This window comes from Sciurus vulgaris, assembly GCF_902686455.1.
Source record: "Sciurus vulgaris genome assembly, chromosome: 13".
In the NCBI taxonomy this organism is placed as follows: domain Eukaryota; kingdom Metazoa; phylum Chordata; class Mammalia; order Rodentia; family Sciuridae; genus Sciurus; species Sciurus vulgaris.
Genome location: NC_136474.1, coordinates 27,345,138 through 27,359,239, shown reverse-complemented (window position 1 = coordinate 27,359,239; position 14,102 = coordinate 27,345,138). Strand labels below are relative to the sequence as shown.

Genomic DNA, 14,102 nt, shown 5'->3' with positions numbered 1-14,102 from the left:
GGACCCAAGGTACAACATGCCACTGGGGACAGAGTCATGGGCCAGAGTCAGGCATTGTGAGCCTCCACCCCCAGAAGGGCCCCACGTGCAGCCGGCAGTTTTTGTTCTAAGGTATGTTGTGTGGCACCAAGGAGGACAAGTTTTTGCACCAACACCGTGGGTAGCACATGGCTGTCATGGGTGGTCCAGAGCCTGGTGGAGGGCTGGGAGGAGGTTACTGAAGGCTGTGTGGTGCAGAAATCCCTGGGGGCAGTAATGAGGTGCCTGTGGTGTTGCAATGTGGATAGTGTCCCCTCCCTTTTTCTTCAATTTTCCTTTCTTTTCTTTGTACTGGGAATTGAACACTGGGATGCTTTGCCACTGAGCTATATCCCTAATCCCTTTTTTTAACTTTTCAGATGGGGTCTTACTGTACTGCTGAGGGTCTTACTAGATTACTGAAGCTGGCTTTGAACTTGTGGATTCTCTTGTTTTGACCTCCCAAGTTACTGGAATTACAGGCACAGACCACCACACCTATTTATGAACAGTTTCAAGAGCTTTTATTGTGAAAGTTCAGAATAGACTTAGTTGTGAATACCACCTTAAAGAGGCCTAAAGAAACTTTGTAACGGGAATATATGGCCTACAGTGATACAATGAGCAAGAGCTTGCTGCCTGAGAAGCATAATAAGCTAATACTAAGGCCTGAATTGTTGCAAAAACAAAGGGCTTTATTGACAGTCAGCCAACAAGGAGAGATGGTGCAACCTTGTCTGTTCCCACTGGCCAGCAGCAAAGGATTTAAGTGGTAGGGTAAAAGGAAACAGAGGGTGGATTGGTTGTAGCCAGGAATATCTTGATGAAATAGTACACAGCTGGACACTGGTCCAGGTGATCTGTCCTGCAATTGTTGAGGACATCCCTGGTTTCTAACTTAGGATTGTGAGGCTCTGTTCTTATCCCTGTTTCTCCTCACTGAAGGCTTGGTTCCCCCAGGCCTTCAAGATTATTTTCAGTGTGGGCCGGGGATGTGGCTCAGTGGTAACACATTTTGCCTGGCAAACATGAGGCCTTGGGTTTGATTCCTAGCACAGCACACCACCTCCAGAAAAAAAAAAAAAAAAAAAAAAGTGAGGTCCTAGGGGTGTGTGCCTGTGTCCTGAAAAATAGTTTGAGAAGCATTTGTTTTGTATGCTAGGGATTGAATTGAGGGCTTCACGTATGCTAAGCAAGCTTTTTGTTCACTGACCTACATCCCTACCTCTTTTAGACAATTTTTGGTTTTTGGAAACGTTCTTGCTGAATTTTTGAGGCTGACCTTGAATTTGGAATCCTCTTGCCTCAGCCTCCTGAGTCTCAGATTATAGGCATGGGCTGTGTGTAACTTGAACACAAGTTACAAGCGTTGCTGGGGATTGAACCAAGGGCCTTGTGCTTGCAAGGCAAGCACTCTACCAACTTAGCTATATCCCCAGCTCTGCTTGAACAGTTTTTAAGAATAGGAGGTTGCTGTTTTATGACTTAGTAGCACCTCAGAAGATCTAAAAGATATCGAGCTTTTTTTTCACATTGTAGGTGCTGAAGAGAACTGTGGTTTTGGCATGGGCCAGCCCTATTTTGAGTTTTTGGTTCCTTCCCTTGAATTGTTTTTATTTCCTTCTTTTTTCTTTCATGTATATACTTTGGGGGTGGAGGACATCTTCTCTATCCTGCTTATAAGTTAGTTATCCCAAAGAATCCCAAATAAGTGTTAGGGGACCCTTGTGGCAATGTTTCCCTTATTGGCTTTAGAGGCTTTGAGCCTAAGCGAGGAAGGGAGTAGCCCCTTAGCACACTGGTAAACTATGGAACTAAGTGGAATCCCAAATCTCTGTTGGTCGTTTTCTTTCTTTCTTTTTTTTTTAAATTTATTTTTATTGTAAACAAATGGGATACATATTGTTTCAGTTTGTTCATGGAGTAACAGCATACCATTTGCATGTTCATACATTTACATAGAGTAATGATGTTTGATTCATTCCGTTATTTTTCTCCTTCCCCCCCACCCCTCCCACCTCTCTTTTCCCTCTGTACAGTCCCTCCTTCCTCCATTCTTGTCCCCCTCCAACCCCCCATTAAGTGTCATCATCCGCTTATCAGTGAGATCATTTGCCTTTTGGATTTTTGAGACTGGCTTATCTCACTTAACATGATATTCTCCAATTTCATCCATTTGCCTGCAAATGACATAATTTTATTATTCTTTATAGCTGAGTACTATTCCACTGTATATATATACCACAGTTTCTTTATCCATTCATTAATTGAAGGGCATCTAGGTTGGTTCCACAGTCTGGCTATTGTGAATTGAGCAGCTATGAACATTGATGTGGCTGTATCTCTGTAGTATGCTGATTTTAAGTCCTTTGGGTATAGGCCAAGGAGTGGGATAGCTGGGTCAAATGGTGGGTCCATTCCATGTTTTCTAAGGAATCTCCACACTGCTTTCCAGAGTGGCTGCACTAATTTGCAGTCCCACCAGCAATGTATGAGTGTACCTTTTTCCCCACATTCTCTCCAACACCTATTGTTGCTTGTATTCTTGATAATTGCCATTCTAATTGGGGTGAGATAGAATCTTAGTGTAGTTTTGATTTGCATTTCTCTTATTACTAAAGATGGTGAACATTTTTTCATGTTTGTTGATTGCTTGTAGATCTTCTGTGAAGCGTCTGTTCATTTCCTTAGCCCATTTGTTGATTGGGTTATTTGTATTCTTGGTGTAGAGTTTTTTGAGTTCTTTATATATTCTGGAAATTAGTGTTCTATCTGAAGTATGAGTGGCAAAGATATTCTCCCACTCTGTAGGCTCTCTCTTCGCATTGCTGATAGTTTCCTTTGCTGAGAGAAAGCTATTTAGTTTGAATCTATCCCAGTTATTGATTCTTGCTTTTATTTCTTGTGCTATGGGAGTCCTGTTAAGGAAGTCTGATCCTAAGCCAACAAGGTGAAGATTTGGACCTACTTTTTCTTCTATAGGATGGAGGGTCTCTGGTCTGATTTCAAGGTCCTTGATCCATTGTGAGTTGAGTTTTGTGCAGGGTGAGAGATATGGGTTTAGTTTCATTCTGTTGCATATGGATTTCCAATTCTCCCAGCACCATTTGTTGAAGAGGCTATCTTTTCTCCATTGCATATTTTTGGCACCTTTGTCTAGTATGAGAAAATTGTATTTATTTGGGTTTGTGTCCGTGTGTTGGTCATTTTCTAGTTCTCTAGCAGGGTGATGCCGTTCTCCCACGCTTTACAAAGGGGGATGATGAAGACAAGTAGGTGAAGCATTTGTCATGGCTTTTCAAGGGGTTGATGCCTCTGGGTGACACAGGTGTTACTCCCAGTGTTAGGGTTTGGAAGTAAGGTGCCCCTGAAAAGCTCGTGTGTGAGACAATGTAAGAAGGTTTAGAGGAGAAATGATTGGGTTATGAGACCCTTAACCCAATCAGTGCCTTAATCCCCGATGGGATTAACTGAGTGGTAACTGAAGGTGAGTCGGGTGTGTCTGGAGGAGGGTGGGACATTGAGGGTGTGCCTTTGGGATATATGTTTTGTATCTCACAAGTGGAGTCTCTCTGTGCTTCCTAATCAATGTGAGCTGCTTCCCTCTACCACCCTCTTCTGCCATGATGTTCTGCTTTACCTCAAGCCCTGAGGAATGGAGCCAGCTGTCTGGACTGAAGTCTCAGAAATTGTGAGCCCCCAAATAAACTGTTCCTCCTTTAAAATTGTTTTTGTAAGGTCTATCAGTCATAGCAGTGAAAAAGCTAACTGAAACACCTAGTAACCCAGAAAATCAGAATCTGTCTTGACCTGAGTGATGTTCACAGTTTCCCTGAGTAGGGCGATGAGTCAGATTAAAAATATTAAGGGTATGAGAAATTTAAGAAACAAAGACAAGGCATGGAAATAAATGAAAAGTGGAATCTGCCAGCTCTGATGGAGACTGGTCTAACAAAGAACAAAAGCCTGCGTTTTATTTTTATAGGTAGGAACATCAAAGGGTTTCAGTGTGACAGGCTTCTTGAGGAAAACAGGATGATGATGGGAAAAACAAGTTGTTTGGGGCTTGGCAAGTCATGCCACCTCCTCTCTACCTCTAGGCAGCTGCATTTGAACCTAGGGCTGGCCAGGCCAAGGCAAGGTGTTGGCATAACCTGAGCAATCTCAATGGGTGGAATTTCACTGAGAGTTCTCAGAAAAGCAAGCCCGCTGCCTTGTGATGGCTCAGACAAACCCATGATTCAGACATGGCCTCTGACAAGAATCTTTGTTGGTATGGAGACATTAGGCAGTGGCAATAACTCAGGTGCTTTACGGGGTCCTGGTGAGCCCCCTGCTTTCAGGAGTGAGGGCCTGAGCACATCGTGTGGTAACTGGTCTTCTTCACGCTCCGTGTGCCTGTGCTGGTCAGGCTGTTGATCTTCCTGCTGAGCACGCTGTAGAGTGGAGACCCCAGCCAGGTAGAGAGACAGCCTCGGCCTCCTGAGCCACTGGGATTACAGGTGTGCACCCCAGGCCCAGCCAGATAAGCAAATATTTTTAAAAATTAAAAACAGCCTGGTATTAGCATCAAATGTAAAGATCAGTGGAACAGAGTAGAAGATACAAACACACATAGTTACTACCATCTGATATTTGATAAAGGTACCAAAAATGTATGTTGAAGAAAAGACAACCTTTTTTAACAAATGGTGCTGGGAAAACTTGATATCCATATGTAGAAGAATGAAAGTAGATACCTGTCTCTTACCCTGCACAAAAATTCAAAATGCATCCAAGACTTAGACCAGAAACCTTGCGATTGCTATAAGAAAACACACCATCATGTAGGTGCAGGCACTGACTTCCTCAACAAGAGCCCTGAAGCTGACGAAGTAAAACCAAGAGTAAGTGGAGTGCCATAGAATCAAAAAGCTCCTGCACAGTGACGTTCCTGAGAGGGAAGAGTAAGCCTACAGAATGAGAAAAAATCTTGGCCAGCTATTGCTCTGACAGGGGATTAAATCCAGAATATATTAAGAACTCAAAAAATTCAATGCCAGAAGAACAGATAACCCAATCAATAAATGGGCAAAAGAACCAAATAAATTTTTCAAAAGAAGAAACACAGATGGTCAACAAATATGCAGAAAAATGTACAACATCTCTAGCCATCAGTGAAATGCAAATCAAAACTACACTACGATTTCTTCTTGTTCCAGTGAGAGTGGCATTTATCAAGAACATGAATGATAATAAATGCCTGTGAGGATGTAGGGGGAAAAGTACACTGACACATTGTTGGTGAGACTGCAAATTAGTATGACCACTCTGAAGGTGTGGAGATCCCTCCAAAAACTAGGAATGGAACCACCAAATGACTGAGCTATCCCATTCCTTGGTATATATATATCTGAAAGGTTTAAAGTCAGCATACTCCAGTGATGCAGCCACATCTGTGTTTATAGCAGCGTAATTTACAACAGCCAAGCTAGGTGCCCTTCAATAGATGAGCATTACTCAGCCATAAAGAACAACAACATTGTGGCATTTGCTGGTAAATGGATGGAACTGGGGACTACCATGCTAAGTGAAATAAGCCAATCCCCAGTAGTTAAAGGTCATGTTTTCTCTGATATGCAAAAGCTAATCTGAAATGGCTGGGTAGGGGGTTAAAAAAAAGAGTAGAAGTTCAGTGGAGTAGACAAGAGGGAAGGGAAGGGAGGAGGGATAGGATAGGGAAACCGGTGGAATGAATCTGGCCTAACTTTCCCGTGTTCATATGTGAATATATCAGTGAAACTCACTGTCATGTACATCCACAAGACATTTAGGGAAAAAACCCAACTATTAGTAAATAGTAGAGGGATCAGTAGAGTTGGGGGAAGGGAAGAAGGGGAGAGAAAGGGGAAGTACTGGGGACCAAGTTAGAGCAGATTATATTCCATGCTTTTATAATTATGTCAAAAAAATCCTATTGTTAATGTATAACTAAAAAGAACCAATAAATTTTTTTTTTTAAACTAGGAACCACTATATGACCCAGCTATCCCATTCTTTGGTATTCATCAAGAAAAATGAAAATCAGCATACTGTAGCAATACAGTCACTTCAGTGTTTATAACAGCACAGTTCACAGTAGCCAAATGCTTGTCAATAGATAATGGATCAAGAAAATGTGGTATATATACACAATAGAGTTTTACTCAGCCATAAAGAATGAGATAATGACATTTGCTGTATATGAATGGAAATGGAGGAAATCATGCTAAGTGAAATAAGCCATACTAAGAAAATCAGAGGTTGAATGTTCTCTCTTATGTGGAAGCTAGAGCAAAATAAGGGAAAGAAGGTTGGGTGGGGGTCAGATATCATAAAGATACAGGGAAGATCAGTGGAGTAGGAGAACGAGAGGGAGGAAGGGAAAGGGGAGAAAATATGGAATGAATCTAACAAATTCATGTTGTATACATATACATAAATGTGCAAGGAAATTTCACCTTTGTAGAAAGTACCAAGCACAAATAAAGGCATGAAAGATGACAATAGAGGAGAGGAGGGAGATGCAGGGGGAAGAAAGGGGGGCTGGGGATTGAAATCAAATTCCTTGCATGCATGATTTTGTCAAAATGAACTCAGATAACTGTGTATAATTGTGTTCTAATAAAATATACACTGAGATAGTATTTTATTGTACCCAAGTTAAAATATTATAAATTAGATCAAGAGAAATAACTGTTTTATGCGGGGTTTTTGAAGAATGTGGTTTGGCGCCCTTTAGAAAGATGCATACCCTTTGATCTAGTAACTCCATTAGGGTTCTTCTCTAACACAGCTGTAGGATCTGGGTCCAGGGTGTTTGCAAGAGCACTCATTGCAGCAGTGATTCAACAGTTCAAATTTCTATCAGTAAGAGAGGAAGTCAAAAGAAAATGTCCACTAGTATGGAAATCTCCAGCGAGTGTTTTAAAGCAGGTTGCCCTCGGCATGCCATGTGACCCAGTATGCCTCTGCTAGTGGGTGGAAAGGGCATGAAAAGGTCACTCATGAACCCTGCAGGGAGGGGAGTAGAACCTCTGCTCTAAAGTCTCCTGTTGCTTGACTGTGTTCATTTTTGTCCGTGTATTTATTTTTGCCACGCTAGGGAAGGAACCCAGGGCTACATGCATGCTAGGCAAGCTTCCACTGAGCTATACCCCAGTCCTGTGAGTGTATTGGAAAAAATCTTCTAAGGTTCGACCTAAAGTAACTGGCACTCACCCTGTGGGGGCAGCAGTTAAACACTTGTTTCCATTCTGGTGAGGACAGGTCAGAAGGTGAGGCTTTCTGCTGGGCTCAGGGCTCTGGCCCCTCTCCCACTCTGGTGGTCTGATTCCTTGTCTGTTGCAGGTGGCTTGTGCTGAAGGGAATCTCTACACACTGACGGTGCCTCAGCTGCAGGTGGTGTCCAAAGTGACCATGTTTCCTAATACCTCTGTGAGCCTTATCTGCTCTCCTGACCGACAGTGGCTGTTTGCATCCTCACCCAGTTCAGACCTGGGCCCAAAGGTCAGTGCTGTGGAGCCCCTTCCTTGGGGGACCTGGCCTTGTGAGAGGAAAATAGAGGGTCTGGCATCCAGTGTTGTGTCATGTGAGTTCAAGAACGGCTTTGTGCATAAGATCAAGCCCCATGGCTGGCAGGAGTGGGCCCTGTTGCTTACCAAGAACTACTTTCTGTCCTTGGGGCTCTGTTCCAGCCTTAACATCTCTTTCTAGCAGATGGGAAGCTCGGAAGTTCATGCCTCCCTGAACTTCTGCTCTTTTCTGGCTGCCATACTACCAGTGGGCTAGAAGGAGCCAACCCTGCTGGGGAGGCAGAGGTGTTCAGATGAACAGGTTTGGGGCTTTAGGAACATACTGGTGGAAAACGTCCAAGAGCCTTTTGGTGATTTGAGAATAGTTTCAGTGATAGCGTCGGTGAGGGGAACATCTGGTTCCTAGAAAAGATTTTAATGCTGAACTCTGTTGTACCTCCTGTTTTGTGGGCATGTCTTCAGTGCTGCCTTGTTCTGTGCTATGATGCTGTGTCAGCCACAAAGGGTCCCAGCCACATGCATGCAGAGATGGCTGTCATTTGCCAGGGAATAAAGCAGTTTTTTCTTTTTTCTTTTTGTACTGGGGATCAAACTCGGGGGTACCCTATCACTGAGCTGTATCCCTTGCACTTTTCCTTTTTTGTTTTGAGACAGGGTCTTGTTGAGTGGCTGAGAGTAGCCTCAAACTTGTGATCCTCCTGCCTCAGCCTCCTGAGCAGCTGGGATTACAGGCATGGGCCACCATGCCCAGCAAATGAAATACTTTTTGAGTGACAGGGCCTGAACTGGGAAGTTAGAGCATAGTAAAATATAGACAGCTGGTTATGGTCTTGTGGAGGAGGAAGGACAGAGAGAGAACAAGAATTGTCAGAGCAGGAAGAGGTAGGAGCTTTAAGACCTAGAAGCCAGGGAGGTAAGTGGTCAGAAAAGAAGAGCCAGGTGCAGAGGCCATGGGAGGAACTACCAGGACCCTTTGTAAAATCAGGCCGGGGCCTAGAGGAGGCCTAAGGAGTCACTGAAGGAATATGCAGGGAGACATTTGAAGCATCAGCAAAACAGTGACCACAGTGGTCAAAAATAGAAACTCCATTTATGCGATTCATCTCTCACACTAGTCTCAGTGGGACTAGCGTACCAGGACGTTTCCAGCGGGGCCAGATTAAGCTCAGATTAACCTCAAACAGCCCGGTCCATTCACAGTCTGGAAGGAGGGTGTGCATGTGGCATGGGCTCCCTGGCCAGGCTCAGCAGGGCTGGTGGGGTATGCAGCCAGTCGGGTTGGGGTGTGGTTTTCTGAGTGCTCAGTCTGAGAAGCCACTCCCTCATCTGCACTGTGACAGTGCAGGGGTATTTCCCCAGGTGATCCACACTCAGTCCTTGCTGCACCCATCAGAAGACGAACTTACTACTTCCACCACCCTCACCGTCCAGCTGAGTTCCAAAGCCTGCTGGGTCCCCGATGAAGCTGCCAGGCTGATTATTATACACAGAAATGGCAGTGGCAGGCAGCTGGTTGTCACTACGTTTGAGTTAAAAGCCACGAAGTCCAGGGATAGAGTGCACATTCTGGGTAAGAGTCCCCTTGCTGGCCATGTCGCCACCATTACAGTATGTTGTCTCCATATCTCTCTGGTGACACTTTCCTTCGCTCTCGGTGGTATAGCCAAGCAGAAGTTACCTTGTGATCTTGTATCCTGGTAGAATGATGGAACTCGTGCCACATGTTGGGCCCCCTTCGTGGTCCTGAGATTAAGACATTAAGTACCCTTCCACAGACCCCCTGCCCTTCCTGCTTCCATTTACTACCTTTCTCCTGATTATGTCAGAGACCCTGCTCTCAGCGTCAAGTGCAAAGATGAATAAAGGCTACAGTTTGTTTTCCCCGAGGAGTTCCTAGTCCAGTAAGACCCATGGCTCTCCCCACCGTCTCCTCTATTTCCTAAGCCCCACATCACTGAGAGACCTTCCCTTTGTGTCATGGCATTTTTTCCCTTTTGTTTTCATTTCATATGACTCAGTTTTGCTCTGAGCTTCCTGTTTGTTGAGGAAAAAAAGGGAAACACCATGTATAATAGATGCCTTGTCTGATGAGGAAATATTCTTCATAAGACGTAATTTTTTTCCTGTAATAAAGAATACTATGCAGTATAATGAACTGTATCTTCAATAGTTTTTGGCAGATGTCATACAGTTGTCACATGGCCATTTCTTCTTTCACCCTGTGTTAGAAGGAAAAGAGAATAAGTAAGGGAACCCTGATTCCCTGAATGACATACTCGTCAGTCATTTCCACAAGCATATGGCATTGAATCAGACAGTCTCCTGTGATTGTAATGTTATAATCACTATTTTGTTGCCGATGAACTGGAGATTTAGGGGAGTAACGCATGGATCGGGATTAAGTGCAGGTCTAACTACAAAGATGTTCTTTTCAGTGTACCACATCATCTTAACTGAGGCACGTGTCTAGCTCAGAGAAGCCAATCTTTGTTTTTATTCCAAAAAGTACAACAGGTGGCCAGTTTCCTCTTGCCGGACATCATGATGCCTCCTCACCTCATGCAGGGCCATGGCTCTCAGGTGATCCTGCTGGCTTCCGGGTCAGAGCTGGTTCTGTTCACCATACATGGTCTGCAGCTTGTAGCCTTCCGGGACCACCAGAGGCCCATCACATCCATGTGGGTGGTGAGTGCAGCGTCCCCTGCCCATGGCATGCTCTCCTTCAGGAGTCCATGTCATTGCCTCACTTGACTTCATTTCAAGGACCCAGAGCGAGTCATCACCTCTTCCTTCGACCTCTCTTTGCGTGTCTACGTGTGGAATAAGGAAAACAAATTCCCAGTCCTCAAGAGCTGCTATCACTTGCTTGGGGGATCCCACAGATGGGCCAGGTAATTGGCTGTGTTCCTTCATTTTGCCTGTAAAGTGGGCATCTGTGGCCTACAAAGCCATGTTTTTTACTTTGTTTTGAAGACAGGGTCTTCTTGTGTCACTCAGGTTGGCCTTGAACTCCAGGGCTGCTTCTTCCTCCTTATCCAAGTACCTGGGACTACAGGCCTGTGCCACCACACCTATCTCAAAGTTTTTAAAAAGGAAGTGTTGGAAAGGATGTTAATAGGACTTAGCCACATGCCCATCCTGTCCCTTACTAAGTAGACCCAAGACTAGCTTCTGCTCATACTTTGCTTCCTTTTCCGTTAACCAGATTGCTGGCTCTAGGTATGCAGTGTATACGTTATCTCTTGTGAGGTGCAAAACAATCATGTGCAGTTGGCGTCATCCACAGGTGAAACAAAGGCTGAGCAATGTGGATGATTTGTTCAAAGCCCCACAGGAACTAAATGGGCAAGCCCAGGTTGGACTGTGACTCTGACCTTGTGAGAAATGACTGCACCCATGAGCCCCTGTGGTTAAGTCTCCTTCATTCAAGAGAGCAGTGAGCCTGACCAGAAATTGATAAGTTAATTCTAAATTCTGGGGAAATGACTCAGACTTGTCCAGATTAAGTTAGATGCCTTTCTTTAAGAAGTTTCTTAGAACACCTGGAATCACTGTGATTCAGGCAGCTATTGTCAGAAGGGCCCAAAATGGTTTTTCCACTTAAGAATGTGCTAATAATTTGCTAGTCGTGACAAATGAATTTAGGTCCTCAAATCAAAGCCCACAGCAAGGGAAGGAAACAGGGCTGGATGGGGTTGACTGGATATGAGAAGGTGCAGAAGGCAGAGTTTGATCTTCATGAAAAAGCTTTCATGGACTAGGGTTGTGGCTCAGTGGTAGAGTGCTTGCCTAGCACATGCAAGGCACTGGGTTCGATTTTCAGCACCACATATAAATAGATAAAGGTCCAATGCCAACTAAAAAAAAATATATATATATATATTTTTTTATATATATATAAATTTATATATTTATATATATAAAAAATATATATATATATTTTTAAAGCTTTTACTCTTTAAATTCTGACCTTTTTTCCGATTAACACTGACACACTCCTTCTCTTTGCAGTGGATTTAGTCGTGTGGAAAGTGACGGAATGAGCATCGTGGGTGTGGAAGCCAGAAGCAGTGGAACAAGTATTCTGAGATCATACTGCTTCAGAGTTCAACGTGGCCAAAAAGATTGCACCAGTTGAAGCCATCTCACTTTGGAAGAGCACTTGCATTATGTACATTATGTACAAAAACTAATTACGTTATTAGTGTTGGGAAAGGAGTCATTCTTACATGCTCACTGTGTGCCAAGTGCATTGTGCTCTGTGACTTTAAGCCATCACAACAGGCCAGTGAAGGAGGTACTATCTTCTTTGTTTTTCAGACAAGGAAAATAAAATAGAAAGGGGAGTAATTAGCCATTATTATCCCAATTTTCCAGATGCTAAGCAACATGTCCAAGATTTTTCAGATTATTGGTGGCAGACAGGAGTTGAATAAAATTTTGAGGGTACCAGAAAGCCCATGCTTAAAGTATTAGGATTATAAATTTTGTTACCTAATGTATCATGAACTGAGTATTTTTTAATCTTTTTTATATGCTTTTAGACACATGAGTGCGTAGTTCTTGCTGTCACATAGGTAGGTTCCGTGGTACTCTCTTACATAACTCTAGAGCTGCCATTGTTTGTGTTATGTCGTTAGTGTCCCTTCCAGTTGGTCAGTATGGAAGCCCGCCTGGGTTGGTAGATGTATCATTTAGAGTTCTTAATTGTAAGCAGTAGGAGCAGATACTGACTGAAACCAAAAAGAAATTTATTGGAAGGAAATGGAGTAGCCCACTGGGTCATTGGGAAAGTGGGACAAACAGGATAAAACAAAGGATAGCCAGGAAGCAGGAGACAAGCCAGTCCTGCTGCAGCAAGTCTGGCTTGAACCATCCCTGGGATCCATTTCCCCCAGGCTCTGTGATTTGCTACCACTGTGTTGCTTATTTCTTGTCACTGAATAGGCACCATGCCACCACAGAGAAACCTAGCAGCTTTGGAGGGAGGGAGGGAAGGAGGTTCCAATAAGTGGGGAGAGAGGGGAGTCTGGTTCCTTCAGTTTCCATAGTAAGTGCTCCCAATCAAGATACGCATAGTGGAAAATTCTTCAAAAATAGGAAGGAAAAACTTGCAAATAGAAAATAAGGATAAAAAGCAATTTAGTACTTTCTACTTCGCCCAATACAATAATGCCGTTTCCTATATTTGACCTTTCAAACTTCTAAACCTAGCACAGCCGCTGTATCCTTTGTGACCAAGACTGGATGGAGTCATTGCCTGGGTCTCTCACTAGCTCTTGAAACTGTCAGGGTGGCATCTTTCCTAGTTCCATCATAATGTGTAATGTTCTGAACTCCTGGCCTGAGTGTTAAGGATGACCAGGACTGAGGTGTCTTGACAGAAAGTAGTGAGGAGGGGCAGGAGACGAGAGAAATTAGCTGACACGAGAATTCCATGACACAGCAAGAAGGGAAAGAACTGTTTCATTTAGAAGGTCAAGGGGAAATTTACATAACCTGAGAATACAGATTTTGCTGAAGATTCAATGATAGGGGTTGGGGAATTGGTGAGAGACTGGCGATCAGAATGTTGAGTTTATAGTTCCGCCTGGGGGACTTGGATCCCTGGGGATTGAGGAACAGATGCAGTTCTTATAAGTCCTCAAAGGAAGGAAATAATCAGATCCATACCCGTCCTCCTTGGCTCTTTGAATAGGGTGATGCAGCTGGGTCTGGTGGCCCTACCCAAGAAAGTGTACAGCTCTAGGGATTCCTACTCTCAGGGTGTGTGACGGCTGAGTGGGGAACACAGGAAGTTCTGGTTACTCATTTATTTTGCTGAAGGTGTGCGTTAAGTCTGGCAGATGGTCTTGTACCACAACAACACAGTTTTGGGGGCATGTTGCCCTAGCCCTGGGAAGAAGCACCTGGAGAATATGCCATGTTCTCAAGTCCTCCCAAGTGCACTTAGCAGGCACTGCTGCACCTGGGAAGTATGAGGACCCACAGAAGCATGCACAACTATGAACCTTCTTCATGTCCTTCTATTGCAAGTTAGAAATGAGGTAAGGGTGACAAGGATCATCACCATAATTAAGTATTATCTTGCAGGTACTAATACATGTAGGACCTTTTTTAAAATATATATATATATATACTTAATTTCTAAAAATATTAGAAAGGGAGATGTGTAGTCATCATAATTTCTGAACCAGATTATTTCTTTTAGAAACCTAAGAAAATTTTAAGAATTAGTAAGCAAAAATTCAGCATGAGGCTGGGAATTGAACTGAAGGGTTCTTAACCCTTGAGCCACATTCCTAGGCCTTTTTATTTTGAGACTGCTAAGGCTGGCCTCAAACTTGTGATCTTCCTGCCTCAGCCTCCTAAATTGCAGGCGTGTTCACCACACCTGGTGACTTTTTTTTTCCTTAAATACTTGGAGGGAAAAAAATCCACAAAGCTTTTCTAGAGGAATAAAGAGTTAATCCATAAATAGAAGAATTACTATTTTAAAGAGATCATAAATCGAAAGCAGTACTTGTAAAA

At 43.5% G+C, this 14,102-nt stretch overlaps 1 protein-coding gene across 3 annotated transcripts in view; it reads left to right on the top strand.

Annotated features, from left to right (window-relative positions):
- The window catches only part of LOC306643145 (F-box/WD repeat-containing protein 12-like), a 37,237-nt gene extending 23,353 nt beyond the window's left edge, over positions 1-13,884 (top strand). For 2 of the 3 annotated variants that reach the window (XM_079109067.1, XM_079109068.1), the window contains exons 6-10: positions 7,387-7,545; positions 8,931-9,141; positions 10,078-10,256; positions 10,335-10,462; positions 11,583-13,884. In XM_079109067.1, the coding sequence (XP_078965193.1) occupies positions 7,387-7,545; positions 8,931-9,141; positions 10,078-10,256; positions 10,335-10,462; positions 11,583-11,709 (804 nt within the window). In that variant the 3' untranslated portion in view covers positions 11,710-13,884. The remainder of the gene's footprint in view (positions 1-7,386; positions 7,546-8,930; positions 9,142-10,077; positions 10,257-10,334; positions 10,463-11,582) is intronic. The other variant, XM_079109069.1, reaches the window with a different exon arrangement.
- Positions 13,885-14,102: the final 218 nt, after the last annotated feature.